Source organism: Telopea speciosissima, chromosome 7 (assembly GCF_018873765.1).
Source record: "Telopea speciosissima isolate NSW1024214 ecotype Mountain lineage chromosome 7, Tspe_v1, whole genome shotgun sequence".
In the NCBI taxonomy this organism is placed as follows: domain Eukaryota; kingdom Viridiplantae; phylum Streptophyta; class Magnoliopsida; order Proteales; family Proteaceae; genus Telopea; species Telopea speciosissima.
Genome location: NC_057922.1, coordinates 13,112,846 through 13,130,941, shown reverse-complemented (window position 1 = coordinate 13,130,941; position 18,096 = coordinate 13,112,846). Strand labels below are relative to the sequence as shown.

At 38.0% G+C, this 18,096-nt stretch overlaps 2 protein-coding genes and 1 pseudogene across 2 annotated transcripts in view; all 3 read left to right on the top strand.

Annotated features, from left to right (window-relative positions):
- Positions 1–1,022, top strand: part of LOC122668016 (plasma membrane ATPase-like) — a 33,239-nt gene extending 32,217 nt beyond the window's left edge. Inside the window, exons 14-15 of the mRNA XM_043864536.1 lie at positions 112–291; positions 481–1,022. Coding sequence (XP_043720471.1) covers positions 112–291; positions 481–759 — 459 coding nt within the window. The 3' untranslated portion in view covers positions 760–1,022. The remainder of the gene's footprint in view (positions 1–111; positions 292–480) is intronic.
- An 8,111-nt stretch (positions 1,023–9,133) lies between these two features.
- LOC122668015 lies at positions 9,134–13,305 on the top strand (annotated as a pseudogene).
- Positions 13,306–13,399: 94 nt separating this feature from the next.
- On the top strand, positions 13,400–14,566 carry LOC122668246 (plasma membrane ATPase 4-like). The gene is made up of 3 exons (XM_043864836.1): positions 13,400–13,528; positions 13,670–13,849; positions 14,345–14,566. The coding sequence occupies exons 1-3, from the start codon at positions 13,400–13,402 to the stop codon at positions 14,564–14,566; spliced, it is 531 nt and encodes a 176-aa protein (XP_043720771.1).
- The last annotated feature ends 3,530 nt before the right edge of the window (positions 14,567–18,096 follow it).

Below are 18,096 nucleotides of genomic sequence, written 5' to 3'. Positions count from 1 at the left end.
TCAGTGGGAACTGTACTGTTGGTTGAATGCAACACTATAACTTCATGATGAGTGGAGACATGTTTTTCTTCTGTCTTTATACTAAACCAATCTGATGTCGTCACTCCTCAGGTGGCAACTCTGATAGCTGTCTACGCCAACTGGGGTTTTGCACTCATTCAGGGTTGTGGCTGGGGTTGGGCTGGAGTCATCTGGCTTTACAGTATCGTCTTCTATGTGCCACTCGATGTCTGCAAGTTTGGAATCCGCTACGTCCTTAGTGGAAAGGCCTGGAATAACTTGGATAGCAAGGTACATAGTTTTCTATTGGGTGAGGGTTACCTAAGCGGGCAGATATTTAGGTTCCCTCTTGGAGATTCCTTTTCAAACTGCCCTCTTGGGGGGAACATTTTCCCTTATATCGTCATGATTCCTTCACTTCTTGATGAGATATGAGGTTTTTCACTTGATTAATTGTTTTGCTTTCTTCTTGAACCATAGACTGCCTTCACCAACAAGAAGGATTTTGGCAAAGAGGAAAGAGAAGCACAATGGGCTGTTGCTCAAAGGACACTTCATGGGCTCCAAACTCCAGAATCCACCGACCTCTTTGCTGACAAGAGCAGCTACAGTGAGCTCTCTGAGATTGCCGAGCAAGCCAAGAAACGAGCCGAGATTGCAAGGCTTCGTGAACTCCACACACTCAAGGGTCACGTTGAGTCACAGGTGAAGCTGAAGGGAATCGACATTGATACAATGCAACAGAATTATACAGTTTAAGTAAACGAAGAACAAAAGAGAGAAGAAGCAGTTGGGTGGTCTATTGAAAGGCATATCATAGTGCAAGAGAAGAGAATGAAGGCCTGACTGCTATAACCTTCCGTAGATAGAGAAAAAAAAAAGTGTGATCCTATTTCATTTGAGTCTCTATTTTCATTCTTGCTATTTTTGAGTGCAGAGGGAAGAGTTGTCTTATTTCTAACTCATGTTGAGAGAAGAATTTCTGCTGGTTGGAGAAACAACTACAGAAGGTGTTCGGTTGATGAGGTTCTTGACTGAACTAGAAGTCTTTCCTGAGCTTGTGAAGCAACTTATTGTATTGTGAGTTGTGACACTAAGGGAAGGGAAGTGAAGTATTGCCGAAGTTAAAACAGTCAAGAGCTCATCAAAAGATAAGCATGTAGAATAAAAGTATTATTTTATTTAAGGGATTGCCCGACAAGTTGATATTGCCATTGCAAAAATTTACTCGAGGAATAATTTTTCAGATCCCATTGAATGTATTTGAGAGATATATTGATAACATGGGTGTAAAATATGTGTACAATTGACTTTGATGTATAAGTGGGAGATTGTTGGAATTGATATATTTATCAAATCCAATTTAATAATTAAATATTATTATTTTATATTTAGTCTCGTCAGTAGATTGGTGAGCTATATACTTCTTGATCAACTATGAGACTGGATATCAACAGTAATTTCTTTTATCGTTCAACTATTCCCAACAAGATAAACTTTTGGTTTTCTAATTCAATAATGGTCAAAGCATTAGCAATGAAAACCACCAAAAAGTATTACTTCCATGAGACCTTATTTTGGCCCACGGATCATGACAATCACTCAATTGTACCCTAATCGAACAAATGTTGCTGCGATTCAGATTCCCAAAAAAGTGGGTTGGGATGGTTATGTCATGTTTACAAACAGTGAAATATAAACTTTCGATTAATGATGCAATGTGTGCAATTCAGTCAATTAGGGTCCATCTGCCAAGGAGACCCTCTCTCATCAGCCCTTTTCATCTTGTGCTCTCAGGCATTGAGTTCCATTCGTTACTTAGGCCCATCTCTATCTCATTTGCTTTTTTCTGAAGTTGATCTCTCAAAAGTATGCACTCTAAAGGACTGTCTTGATCTATATTACAAGGCTTCTGTGCAAGCTATAAATCTAAAAAAGTCTTCATTGACCTTCAGCCCCAACACTCACTCAAAGCTAAAATTTTGGTTTTCTCGTATTCTCAAGGTGCCATATGGTTCAGACCCTAAAAGTACCTAGGCCTTTCCATAGAATTTGAAACCGCCAAATCTGATCTATTTCATGATATTTCTGATAAAGTTACAAACAAGATAGATGATTGGAAAGCCAAATTACTTTCGCTCAAATCTGTTGCATTCTCACTTTCGAATTTTGCATGTTCACATTTCAAATTTCCAGCATTAAATCATAACTATGTGTGACGTGCTGCAGCGAATTTCTTTTGGGTAGATAAGGACGGGGAGACTAAAACACATTGGATTTCCTGGAAGAGAATATGTTGCTTTAAAGAGAGAGGAAGGCTCGGATTTCGTAATCCAACTCTCCAAAACCTGGCTTTATATGCACAGTAGCTTGGCGTTTGTGGGCGGAACTTTGCATAATTTGGGCACCAACCTAGTTGGCCTTGGCGCAACATTATGGAGGGTCAAAAGGATCTTCTGGCAGGCTTATAATGGCGTGTTGGAAAGGGAAATCAAATTAATATATGGACATATGGAGGATAATTGGGTTCCAACCTTTGCTCGGTTCCCGAATTAAATCTCCAAAATTGGAAAACTGCATTTGAGTTGGTTTTTTATCCTACATTGGCTTGATACGGCTGACAGTTGATACGTATCAATATAAATATCGGCAGTGTAAAATTAGAATTTGAATGGTGTTTTTCTTCCTCAAATTGAGAGGTTAGACGTATGTTATATTTATAACTGAGTTTTACAATTTCAAACTCATCAAGAGATAGAGTTTGATTACAGAGAAACTCTCCTATCTATAAGGAAGGGATAAGAGGTTGATCTAAGTATTACGTTGAATTCAAAAAGATTCGAACTCTTAACGTTTTAACTTTCAAAATTCAAAAGAGTTTGAATTGGAATTGTATTCCTTAAACAGGCAGCAACCAATACCATCACGATACGGTGAACTAAATCTATGATCCGCCTCTCAAGGAAAGAAATCTTATTATGACCTCTAAACTATTGGAATATCCAACTGCCACATGGTACAGATCTGTTTGTTTCTCCATTTAAAGTAGGTTCAACAGAGCAAAACATCGCCACTAGTTCCCCCCCTTTCTTCAGTAAAACCAATTGTTTACACAAGCTCCATTTGGCTGCTAGGGAAATTGAAGGGAAAGGAAGGGAAGTGAATTGCATAAACAACTTAAATCATATCTATAGTTTTGATATTTTTTAAATGTAATTTTTATTCTATTTTTCAAATATAAGGAATTTAAATGGAAAGTAAAATAGAATTTAACTATCAAATACAGAATGATTTGAAATTAATGACATAATAATGATTACAAAAGTTTCATTATTACTTTTAGAATTTTCACTTCCCTTCTCTTCAATTTCCTTTGCAACCAAAGAAGCCACAATGTGGCCAAGGGATTTGTATGTTCTCATATATGTTTCCTTTTTTGACCAACTTGTTTCTAATGAAGTTATGAACAATTGCTACACTTATTTAATTAGGGGACTGAGTTCTTTGTCCAGCTGCATAGCATACACTTGTACCTACCAGGGTCTATCTCTTCTCACAATAAAGTGTAGATATGTAATTTCATACGAGAGAGGATAGAGATAGACATAGAAAGACGTTTGCATTCACTACACAGTTTGGCAACATTCTTTTATCCTTTAATTAATTTGGTTTTTTATTTTCATTAAAAAAATATTTGTTCACAAACCATAGGGGTGACTATTGTCGGACGGGGCTCTCGCCAAAACTAAAGTCAAAGCTTTCCAATAAAAATTATGTGCCCTTTCGCACCCTCATTAAGCATCTCACCATTGGACATATCCTCCCACCTCAAGGTTTTAGATACCAGTGTCGGTGTCAGTGCCGATGTCAATATTGATCAGCCACATTGAATTGTATCAGGCCAATTCCAATATTAAAAAAAAAAATTCGATTAAAAATTTTATTTTTTATCCTATCAATTAATATATAAAAAACTATTATGTTTGTCTTTTTCTTTCTTCAAACATATATGGTAATGGAAAAAATTTTGCTGCTACACTTGTAGTAGGAATGTTCTTGTTACGTTGCTGGCAGCCAAGGAAATGGAATAATTCACTTCCCCTCTTGGGTTCATCAATACCCTTCTACGTTCATCAATAATTCCTTCTACAAGCGTAGAAGCAAAATTTCGCTCTATGGCAACGGGGCCTCTAGGGTTATGTACCAAATTGTTCCATGCTAATTCTTTGCTTGACTTGTTTGACTCTATTTGCTCATCATGTTGAACTCAAATTATCTTAATTTGATTTTTTCAATTGTTGCTATTACTGTGTATTTTCTTTGGCAATGTCAAATAGAAGAGTCAAATGGTCAATTCAGTCCGGTTTTGATCAGGTTGAATCGATTTCGGTTTGGGAATGAGTGAGACCAAAACAAGGAACTTTGGTTTCAGTCCGGTACGCTTTTAGCTTATTTCGGTTTTTTATTATCTGGTTAATACCGGTTTAGATTAGTTTGTTTTCGAGCTTAGACCATAATGAAATCTTATGTTCATAACATGGAGTGAGGACAGATTCAATAAAAATACTTCAAATCATCTTCCCTAAGTCAAACAAGTAAACAACCAGGATGGATTAGGGAAATTGGTTTGATGTGTTCATGTTGTAATCAGAACAAATAGGAATAAATTGTAAGGGGAAGATAACTAATCTTGAAATCAATGGAGAAATATAGTTTGTAGCGAAATCATTGTTTATCATTGTAAGGGAAAGATAACTGTAAGTACCGTGGTCCTCGGGACGAGGGTTCCTCAGCCTTATGGCCACAAAGATTGGCTTCGATGAATAACGGCGTATCGTTTCAACATATCATCATGGGGATTGGGATCATACTTCATAAAGAAATGAAGTCGCCTCCTAGGATTAGGGCCTAGGACCCAATGGGTGTGGCCCCATCCGGAGTTAGCGAAAAGGGCTACGTGATTCCATATGGTCTGGTCAGAGATTCAAGATAAGTAGTCAGGTTACGAGAGTGGGAAGGTGTTAGGCACCCACCTCGCTCGAATAAATCGGTCTTTCTGTTAGATGTTTGTTTTTTAATATTCTCCCTTAATAATATATTCTATACTAACATGCAAAGCTAAGTTATGATGTACTAACCATGATAGAGAAAGAAAAATCATTTACTATGTACACTAAAACGAATTACTTTAATTGTCTACATTATGCCAAAAATACTAAGAAGGAAAGAGACAAATATCTGTCAAGAAATACGAGAAAATAATGAAAATGCACCTAGTACGAAATATGTGATGTCCCATGGCTCAGGTGGAGACGGACAATCGACTTGCCTCTCTCTTATCGGACAGAGTAAGGACTATACGAGATGGGTTTCATTACTCAGACTACGGGCAGAGTAACGGCTATATAAGGGATTCTCGTTATCTGTATGCAGACAGAGTAACGGCTCTATAAGGGATTCTCGTTATCTGTATGCAGACAGAATAACGGCTATGAAGGGGGATTTTCGTTATCCATACACTGACGGGATAACGAAGTTGCGGGATAAGAACCGCTCTTTACTCGAGTGGGTAATTGAAGGATCTACCCATACCTTTGGAGTCTTGCTCCAACAGACGCTCAAGAGAGAGAGAATCGGGAGAAAAAAGGGATAAAAAAATGAGCTGGGAGGGTCTCTCTGCCTGAAAAACTCTGTCAAATGAGGGGAGGGGGACCCTCCTATTTATAGGGGGGAGTGTCCCACAAGCTGGGCCAGATAAGTCCTCCACGGCGTCGTGGAGATGTCCACGGCGCCATGGGGGACTTTTCCACGGTGTCGTGGATGACGTCAGCAGGCTGATGTCACACCCCTTTACGACGACGTGGAAAAAGTACAGTGGTGACGTGGTGGGTCCCCACGGTGCCGTGGGGGCACAGTGCCAATTTTCCTTGATTTTGGACCTTAAATGGGCTCCTCTAGTACTGGGGTTCTGTCTGGGCCTATGGGTTTAGTCTTTTTGGGTTTTTGTCTCCCGTGGTTGGGGAATGTGAACAGTACCTCCTTCAGCGTTTGGTAAAAGGGTCTTATAAGTCATTTTAGGGATGTTAGTGTGATTTGGTTTAGGTGTAGGGACAAGAGTCATTCTTTGAGAGAGATACCGATGTCTGTTCGTGTCCTATTGTCATCATCGCCAGGGGGTGATAAAATTCAATGTCTATAATAACTAAATTGAAATCACAAAATGAACCCTACTATCAAACAATTCATTTAACTATCCAACTAATTTTGTATACTAAACAAAGAGATCAATTGAAGTTTTGTTACAAATCAATTTTCTTATTCATAATCTCATACTCATTGATTGTAACAATTCCCCTTACAACCAGAAACTTTCTCACTAGTATTGAAACCAATGGATAATCAATTCATCTATTCATAACCTCATACTCAATGATTTTTTTTTTTTTATTTCATTTAGATCGATTTTCGAAGTGGATATCGGTTAGTTCGATGCAGTCCTATTTCAATCGGTCTCATCATACCCCAATCCAAAACAGTATGATATGGATTGGTTTGGTTCGATCCATGTCTTTCGATTGATGTTATTGGTTCGGGCTAGGTTTTGACACCCCTAATGTCGGAATTGATGTATTTCAGCAAAATTGCCCTTCACTAGTGCCTGCTATTAAGTTGATCTATAGGTGGTCTGCTGAGGCTGCTCTTCTCTTTTCATCTTTTGCACCTTCTTTTACACAAGATGATGTCATGTCCCTAGTTGAATACCCTGTTTTGCCTTTTGATGATCAACATGTTCTCATCCGTGATGATGATTTTGATCCTAGGTCTTATCATAGTGCATGGGCTTTTATAGTGTTCTATAATACATTTTTTTTATTCCGTTTATATGAGTCTTGGTATGTCAGGGTTTTTGTTGACATCAAAGGCCAAAAGTGTCCTACAAGGTATATATGCACCACCACACAAGAGCACAGGGATATAGAGAGGTAGTTGTGTGTGGATTGACAATTCAGAGTTATATAGATGGATAGCACAATGGACATCATTCTAGCAGACCCCTAGATCTTTTCGATTGTCTTCTTAAAATATCTTAGTATATTAAATATTTGATGACAGTTTTCATACACGGTTGTGCAAGTCGTGCATGTGAAAAGGTGAGAATTTTGAGGCTTTGATAGGGGTGGCGGGTTTATGAGTTTTCCAACTCCACGTGAGAGGGGACACGGCCGTGTATGAAATCTTTGTCCTAAACATTTAAATGTATGGTGGTAAAAATTTCTTGTAAACCTAAACTATTAATGTTTGTGTTGTGTGGAGCAAGCAACCACTTGGGAGACTAAGTTAATGTGTGTAGTGGAAGACAATGTACTAGTTTTTTAATTTTAAAGTTGTTTATTTTTTCTTTCTTATATTTAAAAGTGTCTGAATAATACCTCTATAGCTTACAAAAAATAAAGAAATAAATAATAAATTATACCATTATAGGTGTATTTAGAACTTGACACCTTCTTTTAATTACCCATTGTCTTATTCCTAAACATTATTTAAGATAAGGGTATAAAAGGGTTTTTAAAAATGATATAACATTTTTTTTTAGTAACAAAAGATTTAATTATTTATACGAGTGAAGCTCGTGAACTCAGAGATACACAGATTCTAAATCCATTGGCCATACAATCCAACTCGACACGGATAAGGCCTTCCGGGCCAGAGTATCAGCAATGTTGTTACAATATCTGGAAACATGAGTGAAAATACAAGATATGAAGGCAGATTTGAGCTGAAGAATATCATTGACTAGGGGAGCCAAATGTCAAGTGATATATCATTTATGTCTTTATCAAAAGGTACCATTGTACGTGTGCATATTTTATTCTGATAATTATCACCCTCATTGAAAAAAATAATAATTATGCATCATATTAAAAGGAGAACAAAGTAAGATTATAATTAATATCACCTTCTGGAAGTCAAAAAGAAAATCTCTCTCTCAACACTTTTTGAACCTATCAATGTCAGTGTCATAGAAAATATCATATGATACCAATCCTTCAGTCCATTCTCTCTTTTCCAAAAAACGAGAAAATTTCCAATACAAGAAACGGCAAGAAAACCAGATGTTTTATTTACGCTATAACACACACCGATAAGAATCTAATTTCAGAGAATGAATGTGGGAGCCATTCAATGGGCTAGAGATAAGAATTGTTTAGCTAGTAGTTTATATTTTTCAATTTTTATGTATGGTTCCGTTAGTTTCAACATAAAATTTTACATGTCAAATTTTAAATGTTGAAATCAAAAAAGTATTCTAATGTTACGAGGCTCCGTTAGTTTTAATGTAAAATTTTACTTAGAAATTTTTACTTGAAATTTTTCATTTCAAAAAATTTAGATGTGAAATTTTAAATGTTAAAAAATGTTCTAATATTTTTTATTTTAATGAAAAAAAACATTAAAAAAAATTTCAACACGTAAAAATTTGGATATACGAAGTACAATTTGCGGTGTAAAGAAACGGAGCCGAAGTAAAATTTGGCCAGTAAAAGTTTCCATGTTGAAAGAAACGGAGCCAAACAGTGGAGGATTCTCAGGATAGAAAGGAAAAAGCTGAAGTTTCATGCCACGGTTGACAAATCTAATGGGTCCCTCACCATTTGTCTTTTTTGGAGGTCAACCCTCCAACATTTAATTTGGCTAGGTTATGTTCGGAAGAACAGAAAAAGATTTGTGGGAAGACAGAGCGAATGGAACCATGCCACGCTGACTAATAGTAGTCCCAGGAAGCATGCGGCATATGGAACGGCATGAGAGGAGAAAAAAAAAAAAAAAGAAAAAAAGAAGGTTTAGCACTACCCAAGAACCCATGGCGTGCTGCACGGACACGTCACGGCATGAACCGCCACGTCACTCGTAGAAGGAATGCAGAGAGAGGGTGGGGTCAGCCAATGAAGAAGGTATAAGAAGGAGGGAGAGAGTCCGAGTGAATTCGCAGTTGTGTGGAGCTTCTCTCATTCTTCTATCGGAGCAAAGCTTCGTTCGCTCTTAACGAGAGACGATCGAGGTTTCGCATGGCCGTAGTAGCTGTTTCTCTTCATTAACGATTTGATTTTACTCTGTGTGAGTATCTCTTTGAGTTCCTTTGCTGCTGCCGCCGGCGAAGATGGGTGGAATCAGCTTGGAGGAAATTAATAAGGAGAATGTTGACCTGGTAAACGATTCATTCTTCCTAGCTACTGTAACTATTCAATCAATGTATACTTCTTTGATTTTCTTCTTGTTTTTTTTTTTTTTTCCGATCCGACGATTCAATTGAGACTTGTGGCAATTAGATAGATAGATACATAGATTTTCAGGAGCTGATTTAATTTGAGTGTTCGATCTGTTAGTTAGTATTTGATACATTGGAATTGTAATTTTGGGGGTTTTTTGAACTATAAATTAATTGGAAGTGGAAAACGATTTGATTTATTATTCTGATTGACTGATTTTCTCGATTTCCACTGAGTATTTTTCTTTCGAACTTGTTTTTGTGTGATGAAGAGTTTCTTCGATCAAATTGGAAACACAATTTAAAACTTCTGATGGTTCTCAAAACTGTAAAAGTAGGAATACATGGAAACAGTACTGATAAATTTATTTGTCAACAAACAGTTATTATAAAAATTTGTTATTCAATCTTTCAGTCTGATCTGTTTCAACTGCAGTCCAAGTCTCCAGGACCAGTGGGATTTAGATATTTATTAGTAATTGGGATCGGAATATCGGATACGGTATAGATATCGGTTGATACCGATCCAATTCAAATCGGCCCAGATCAGTTTGAATCTTTTTTTGTGGGTAAATATAAAAAAAAATACTAAGGTTTTTATTTTTACATTTTTACCCGTGATAAGAATCTAATTCCCGATCCAGTGCAGGATTTCTGGTTTCTTGCCTAAATTTGAAGCCGCTCTCTAAAACAAACATGCCTACAATTTCTGTTTCCTACCTAGTAAATAAACAACAGACACAGGGAGTCGGAAGGGGATGGATGGGCCTAACCGCCATAGGAAGGCCTTCTCCTTTTTTTTTTTTTTTTTAACATATTAACTATTGCAAACTGAACTGATGGGCCAATTGCTTTAAGAAAGTGAAAACCATATTCAATTTGTGCTTCAACCATAAGGGGTAGGTACTGAGCTTATTGGATTTCTTCCTATTATTCACAGGAAAAAGTTCCCATTGAGGAAGTTTTCGGGACATTGAAATGTTCGAGGGAAGGTCTCACGACCGCCGAAGGAGAAAGTCGGCTTCAGATATTCGGACCCAACAAGCTAGAAGAGAAAAACGAGAGCAAGATCCTCAAATTTTTGGGGTTTATGTGGAACCCTCTATCATGGGTCATGGAAGCCGCAGCTATAATGGCTATTGCTTTAGCAAACGGTGGTGGCCAACCCCCAGATTGGCAGGATTTCGTGGGTATTGTTGTCCTTCTGGTCATCAACTCCACAATTAGTTTCATTGAGGAAAACAATGCCGGTAACGCTGCAGCAGCTTTGATGGCTAACCTTGCCCCCAAAACTAAGGTAAACACATTAGCAGAAACATGAGTCCTTAGATATATAGGTCCGTTTTTGTTCTCTTGTCATCATCCAATTGATGATTTTGTGTTTGCCTTCTTGTAGCTCCTTAGAGATGGAAAATGGAGTGAGCAAGAAGCTGCTCTTCTGGTTCCTGGAGACATTGTCAGCGTCAAATTGGGAGATATCATCCCTGCTGATGCTCGTCTCCTAGAAGGTGATCCTTTAAAGGTTGATCAATCTGCTTTGACCGGAGAATCCCTCCCTGTCACAAAGAACCCACATGATGAGGTGTACTCTGGTTCAACTTGCAAACAGGGAGAAATTGAAGCTGTTGTCATTGCCACTGGTATCCATACCTTCTTTGGTAAGGCAGCCCATCTGGTTGACAGCACCAACCAAGTTGGTCACTTTCAGAAGGTGTTGACTGCCATCGGTAACTTCTGTATAGTCTCCATCGCCGTCGGTATAGTCGTCGAGATCATTGTCATGTATCCAATTCAGCGCAGGCCATACAGGAATGGAATTAACAACCTCTTGGTTCTCCTCATTGGTGGTATCCCCATTGCTATGCCCACTGTGTTGTCTGTGACTATGGCTATTGGGTCACACAAGCTTTCACAACAGGGTGCCATTACCAAGAGAATGACTGCCATTGAAGAGATGGCTGGTATGGATGTCCTCTGCAGTGACAAAACTGGTACCCTGACCCTCAACAAGTTGACTGTTGACACAAATCTCATTGAGGTGTTCACAAAGGGTGTGGAGAAGAATCAAGTGATCTTGTACGCAGCTAGGGCATCAAGGACTGAAAATCAAGATGCAATTGATGGTGCTATTGTTAATACCCTCCCAGACCCAAAGGAGGTATGGCTTCCCCCCTCCCCCCTCTTTTAATTACCTCTTTCTTAGTTTACACTGGAAGAAATGTCATATTGACAAGTTTTTAATATATGTTGGTATATCTTGCATTTTGGTGCAGGCTCGAGCAGGCATTAAGGAGGTGCATTTCTTCCCATTCAACCCTGTAGACAAGAGAACTGCTTTGACCTACATTGATTCCGACGGCAAGTGGCATCGGGCCAGCAAAGGTGCCCCTGAGCAGGTAACTTTGTCCTCTGGTCATCTATTGATTAGTAATTTGAGAGGTTATGATAAGGTTGAATAGCAATTCACTAATCTATTTGTTTCCAAAAATAGATATTGGACCTTTGCAACGCCAAGCCGGACATGAGGAAGAAGGTTCATTCTGTGATTGATAAATACGCTGAGCGTGGGCTTCGATCCTTGGCTGTTGCAAGACAGGTAAGTGGTTTTTGACATAAATATATATATATATTCTTCTGAGTGAATTGAAATACCCCTCATTGTTTCTATATTGTTATTTGTTCCCAGGAAGTGCCAGAGAAAAGCAAGGACAGTCCAGGGAGCCCATGGCAGTTTGTTGGTTTGTTGGCTCTCTTTGATCCTCCCAGGCATGATAGTGCAGAAACTATCCGCAAGGCACTTCACCTTGGTGTGAATGTTAAGATGATTACTGGTAAGTCAGATTGATCTTCCTTTTCCTATAATTATCATTTAATCCCTTTTATACGTTGCTAGTTTTCATTTTACTTGTATTTCATTCTTCAGGTGATCAACTTGCCATTGGAAAGGAGACTGGGCGGAGGCTTGGAATGGGAAGTAACATGTATCCTTCCTCTTCACTGCTTGGTGACAAGAAGGATGCAAATGTTGGCAGCGTTGACGTAGATGAGTTGATTGAGAAAGCTGACGGTTTTGCAGGAGTATTTCCAGGTTGGTCGCGTAATGCATACCTGCTACTGCCGGCCTTGTCCAGTACCATATAGATCTTAAAAATTGGATCTAACACCTCTTCAAACTTTTGTTGTAGAGCACAAATACGAAATTGTAAAGAGGTTGCAGGACATGAAGCACATTTGTGGTATGACTGGAGATGGTGTTAATGATGCCCCTGCTTTGAAGAAGGCCGATATTGGTATCGCTGTTGCTGATGCAACTGATGCTGCTAGAAGTGCTTCTGACATTGTCCTAACTGAACCTGGGTTGAGTGTTATTATCAGTGCTGTGCTGACCAGCAGAACAATTTTCCAAAGGATGAAGAATTACACAGTTAGTTTCTGTCATCTTCTTTTCCTATTTCCATGCATCAATTTCTTTTACCTTACAAAGAGTACTGATTCATGCTTTTTTAATCTTTGCAGATTTATGCAGTTTCAATCACAATCCGTATTGTGGTAAGTTTTTTAAATGCAGGCTAATGGTTTTCAGATTCTGAGTATTTCTGAAGATGGTTACTGATTGAGCTGTTTGTCTTACTTGTGATTGTGTAGTTGGGTTTCTTGCTTATTGCTTTGATCTGGCAGTTTGACTTCTCTCCCTTCATGGTTTTGATCATCGCCATTCTAAATGACGGTGAGATTTTATCAAGCAAATTAAGTTTTAAAATTAGTTTAAAAGTCTCCTTGGTTGCTCGTCATTCTAATTGTGATGTTGATCCATTCTGCTATTTTACCTTTAGGTACGATCATGACAATCTCAAAGGATCGAGTGACACCATCTCCATTGCCTGACAGTTGGAAATTGAAGGAAATCTTTGCAACTGGAATCGTGCTTGGAACGTACTTGGCATTGATGACAGTGTTATTTTTCTGGTTGATGAGCAGAACAAATTTCTTTGAGGTAATTAAGAAGTTTAACTCTGCTTTGTCTGCAGATTTCTAAACCAATTTCTTTCCCATGTGTATTCATTTGATCTTGATGATGATGCACAGGCGAAATTCGGGGTTAGAACAATAAGTAATTCAAATAACGAAATGATGTCGGCCTTGTACCTACAAGTCAGTATTATTAGCCAGGCCCTCATTTTTGTCACTCGGTCTCGTGGCTGGTCCTACCTTGAACGTCCTGGAATTCTCTTGGTGGTCGCATTTTTAATTGCTCAATTGGTAAGACTCATTGTCCTAAGCTTTTCCAAATCAGTGGGAACTGTACTGTTGGTTGAATGCAACACTATAACTTCATGATGAGTGGAGACATGTTTTTCTTGTGTCTTTATACTAAACCAATCTGATGTCGTCACTCCTCAGGTGGCAACTCTGATAGCTGTCTACGCCAACTGGGGTTTTGCACTCATTCAGGGTTGTGGCTGGGGTTGGGCTGGAGTCATCTGGCTTTACAGTATCGTTTTCTATGTCCCACTCGACGTCTGCAAGTTTGCAATCCGCTACGTCCTCAGTGGAAAGGCCTGGAATAACTTGGACAACAAGGTACATTTTTATCTATTGGGTGAGGGTTCCCTAAGCAGGCGGTTTGGAAATGATCTCCATGCAGGCACCTGAATATCTTCCTCCCAACAGTTATTCAAGTGTGGTCCAAATTTTGTAGATAGGTTGAACCCGATGTCCCCTGCTCACATGTAAAGTTATAGACCAATTGGAATTTTTCAGTTGGCCTAAAACAGGTTTTGAATAAATCTAAGAATAGAGGAGAGTGCACAATAGTTTCCGGAGTAACAATAGATGTCATGGGAAAATATGAGGATAAAGGCCAATAAATGGTAAGGTATTTATTTGATTAAATTTGGTTCTAAAATTTAACATGAGGCTAGTGTGGCAGATATTTTGGTTCCTGCTTGGAGATTCCTTTCGAAGCTGCCCATTTTGGGGAACATTTTCCCTTATTGTTATGATTCCAACACTTCTTGATGAGCTATGCGGTTTTTTTTACTTGATTAATTGTTTTGCTTTGTTCTTGAACCATAGACTGCCTTCACCAACAAGAAGGATTTTGGCATAGAGGAAAGAGAAGCACAATGGGCTGTTGCTCAAAGGACACTTCACGGGCTCCAACCTCCAGAAACCACCGACATCTTTGCTGACAAGAACACCTACAGTGAGCTCTCTGAGATCGCCGAACAAGCCATGAAACGAGCCGAGATTGCAAGGCTTCGTGAACTTCACTCACTCAATGGGTCACGAAGCTGAAGGGAATCGACATTGATACAATTCAACCGAATAAACAGTTTAAGTAACGAAGAACAAAAGTGAGAAGAAGCAGTTGGGTGGTATATTGAAAGGCATATCCTACTGCAAGAAGAGAGAATGAATGCCTGACTGCTATAACCTCCCGTAGATAGAGAAAAAAAGTGTGAGTCTGTATTTTCATATTCTTGCTGTTTTGAGTGCAGAGGAAAGAGATGTCTTATTTCTAACTCATGTTGAGAGAAGAATTTCTGCTGATTGGAGAAGCAACTAAAGAAGGTGTTCGGTTGATGAAGTTCTTGACTGAACTAGAAGTCTTTCCTGAGCTAGTGAAGCAACTTATTGTATTGTGAGTTGTGACACTAAGGGAAGGGAAGTGAAGTATTGCACAAGTTAAAACAGTCAAGAGCTCATCAAAAGATAAGCATGTAGAATAAAAGTATTATTTTATTTAAGGGATTGCCCGACAAGTTGATATTGCCATTGCAAAAATTTACTCGAGGAATAATTTTTCAGATCCCACTGAATGTATTTGAGAGACATGTTTATAACATGGGTGTAAAATATGTGTACAATTGATTTTGATGTATAAGTGGGAGATTATTGGAATTGATATATTCATCTGATTTAATAATTAAATATTATTATTTTATATTTAATCTCGTCAGTAGATAGGTGAGCTATATACTTCTTGATCAACTATGAGACTTGATATCAACACTAATTTCTTTTATCGATCAAGTTATGCCAACCTATTCTCAACATGATAAACTTTTGGTTTTCTAATTCAATAACGATCAAAGCATTATTAGCAGTGAAAATCACCAAAAACTATATAACTTCCATGAGGCCTTATTTTGGCCCATGGATCATGACAATCACTCAATTGTATCCTAATCGAACAAAAAAAAAAAAAAAAACAAATGTTGTTGCGATTCAGATTCCCAAAAAAGTGGGTTGGGATGGTCATGTCATGTTTACAAACAGGAAATACAAAATTCCGATTAATGATGCAATGCATGCAATTCAACCAATTAGGGTCCATTTGCCAAGGAGGCCCTCTCTCACCAGCCCTTTTCATCTTGTGCTCTAAGATATTGAGTTCTGTTCGTAACTAAGGCCTATCTCTATCTCATTTGCTTTTTGCATATGACTGTTTGTATTTTCTTGAAGTTAATCTCTCAATAATATGCTCTCTAAAAGACTGTCTTGATCTATATTACAAAGCTTCTGGGCAAGCTATAAGTCTAAAAAAGTCTTCATTGACCTTCAGCTCCAACACTCACTCAAAGCTGAAATTTTGATTTTCTCGTACTCTCAAGGTCCCATATGGTTGCACTCCCACTTTCGAATTTTGCATGTTTACATTTCAAATTTCCTGCATCCAATCATAACTATGTGTGGCGTGTTACGACGAATTTCCTTTGGGTAGATAAAGACGGGAAGACTAAAACACATTGAATTTCCTGGAAATAATTATGTTGCTCCAAAGAGAGAGTACGACTCGGATTTCGTAATCCAACTCTCCAAAACTTGTCTTTATCATGCAAAATAGCTTGGCGTTTGTGGGCTGAACTTTGCAAAACTTGGGCACCCACCTACTTGGCCTTGGAGCAACATTCTGGAGGATCAAAAGGTTCTTCAGGCAGGCTTATTATGGCGTGTTGGAAAGGAAGATCAAATTAATTAATATATGGAGGATAATTGGGTAACAACCTTGCTCGGTTCCCGAATTAAATCTCCAAAACCGGAAAACTGCATTTTGAATCGGTTTTTTATCCTACATTGGCTTGATATGACTGATAGTTGATACGTATCAATATAAATATCGGCAGCAATCAATACCATTATTATACGGTGAACTAAATCTATGATCCGCCCCTCAAGGAAAGAAATCTTATTATGACCTCTAAACTCTTGGAATATTCAACTGCCACTTAGTACAGATTTGTCTGTTTCTCCATTTAAGGTAGGTCCAAGTCCAACAGAGTAAAACATCGCCATTAGGGATCTTTATCCTCTCAATTTACTTGTCCGTCAATTTCTTCAATTTCATCTAATGGGGGAGGGGATGACTACCCTATGCCCAGCCTGAACACATTACTGGGGTGAGGTCCACATCTCTCTATTAGAGGAAATTGACGGGCACGCAAATTGAGGTGATAATTTTCCATTAGTTCCCCCACATTTTTCAATAAAACCAATTGTTTACACAAGCTCCATTTGGTTGCTAGGGAAATTGAAGGGAAGGGAAGTGAATTGCATGAACAACTAAAATCAAATTTATAGTTTTGACATTTTTTAGATGTAATTTTTATATTATTTTTCAAATATAAGAAATTTAAATGAAAAGTAAAATAAAATTTAATTATCAAATATAGAATTATTTGAAATTAGTACATAACCATGTGGGGGTAACGATTACAAAAGTTTCATTATTACATTTAGAATTTTCACTTCCCTTCCCTTCAATTTCCTTTGCAACCAAACGAAGCCACAATGTGGCCAAGGGATTGTATGTTCTCATAGATGTTTCCTTTTTTAATCAACGAGTTTCTAATGAGATTATGAACAATTGCTACACTTATTTAATTAAGGGATTGAGTTCTCTGTCCGGCTGCATAGCATAAGCTTGCCCCTCCCTGGGTCTATCTCTTCTCACAATAAAATATAGATTTGTAATTTCATACGAGAGATGACAGAGATAGACATAGGAAGGCTTTAGCGTACACTACACAGTTTGGCAGCATTCTTTTATCCTTTAATTAATTTGCTTTTTTATTTTCATTAAAAAAATATTTGTTCACAAACCATAGGGGTGACTATTGTCGGACGGGGTTCTCACCAAAACTAAAGTCAAAGCTTTCAAATTAAAAAATTCTCTGCCCTTTCCCACCCTCATTAAGCATCTCACCATTGGACATATCCTCCCCCCTCAAGGTTTTAGATACTAGTGTCGGTGTCAGTGCCGATATTAATATTGATCAGCCATATCGAATTGTATCAGGCCAATTCTAATATTTAAAAAAAAAAAAAAAATTTCTTTTTGATCCTATCAATTAATATATAAAAAACTATTATTTTTGTCTTTTTCTTTCTCCAAACATATATGGCAATGGAAAAAATTTTGCAGCTACAAGTCTACACTTGTAATAGGAAGTAGCAATGTTCCTGCTACACTACTGGCAACCAAGGAAATAGAATAATTCACTTCCCCTTTGGGTTCATCAATACCCTCCTACGTTCATCAATATTCCGGCTACAAACGTGGAAGCAAAATTTCATTCTATGGCAACGGGGCCTCTAGGGTTATGTACCGAATCACTCCATGCTAATTCTTTGCTTGACTTGTTTGACTCTGTTTGCTCATCATGTTGAACTCAAATGATCTTAATTGGATTCTTTCAATTGTTGCTATTACAATGTATTTTCTTTGGCAATGTCAAATAGAAGAATCAAATGGTCAGTTCAGTCCAGTTTTGATCAGGTTGAATCGATTTCGGTCTGGGAATGAGTGAGACCAAAAAAGGAAC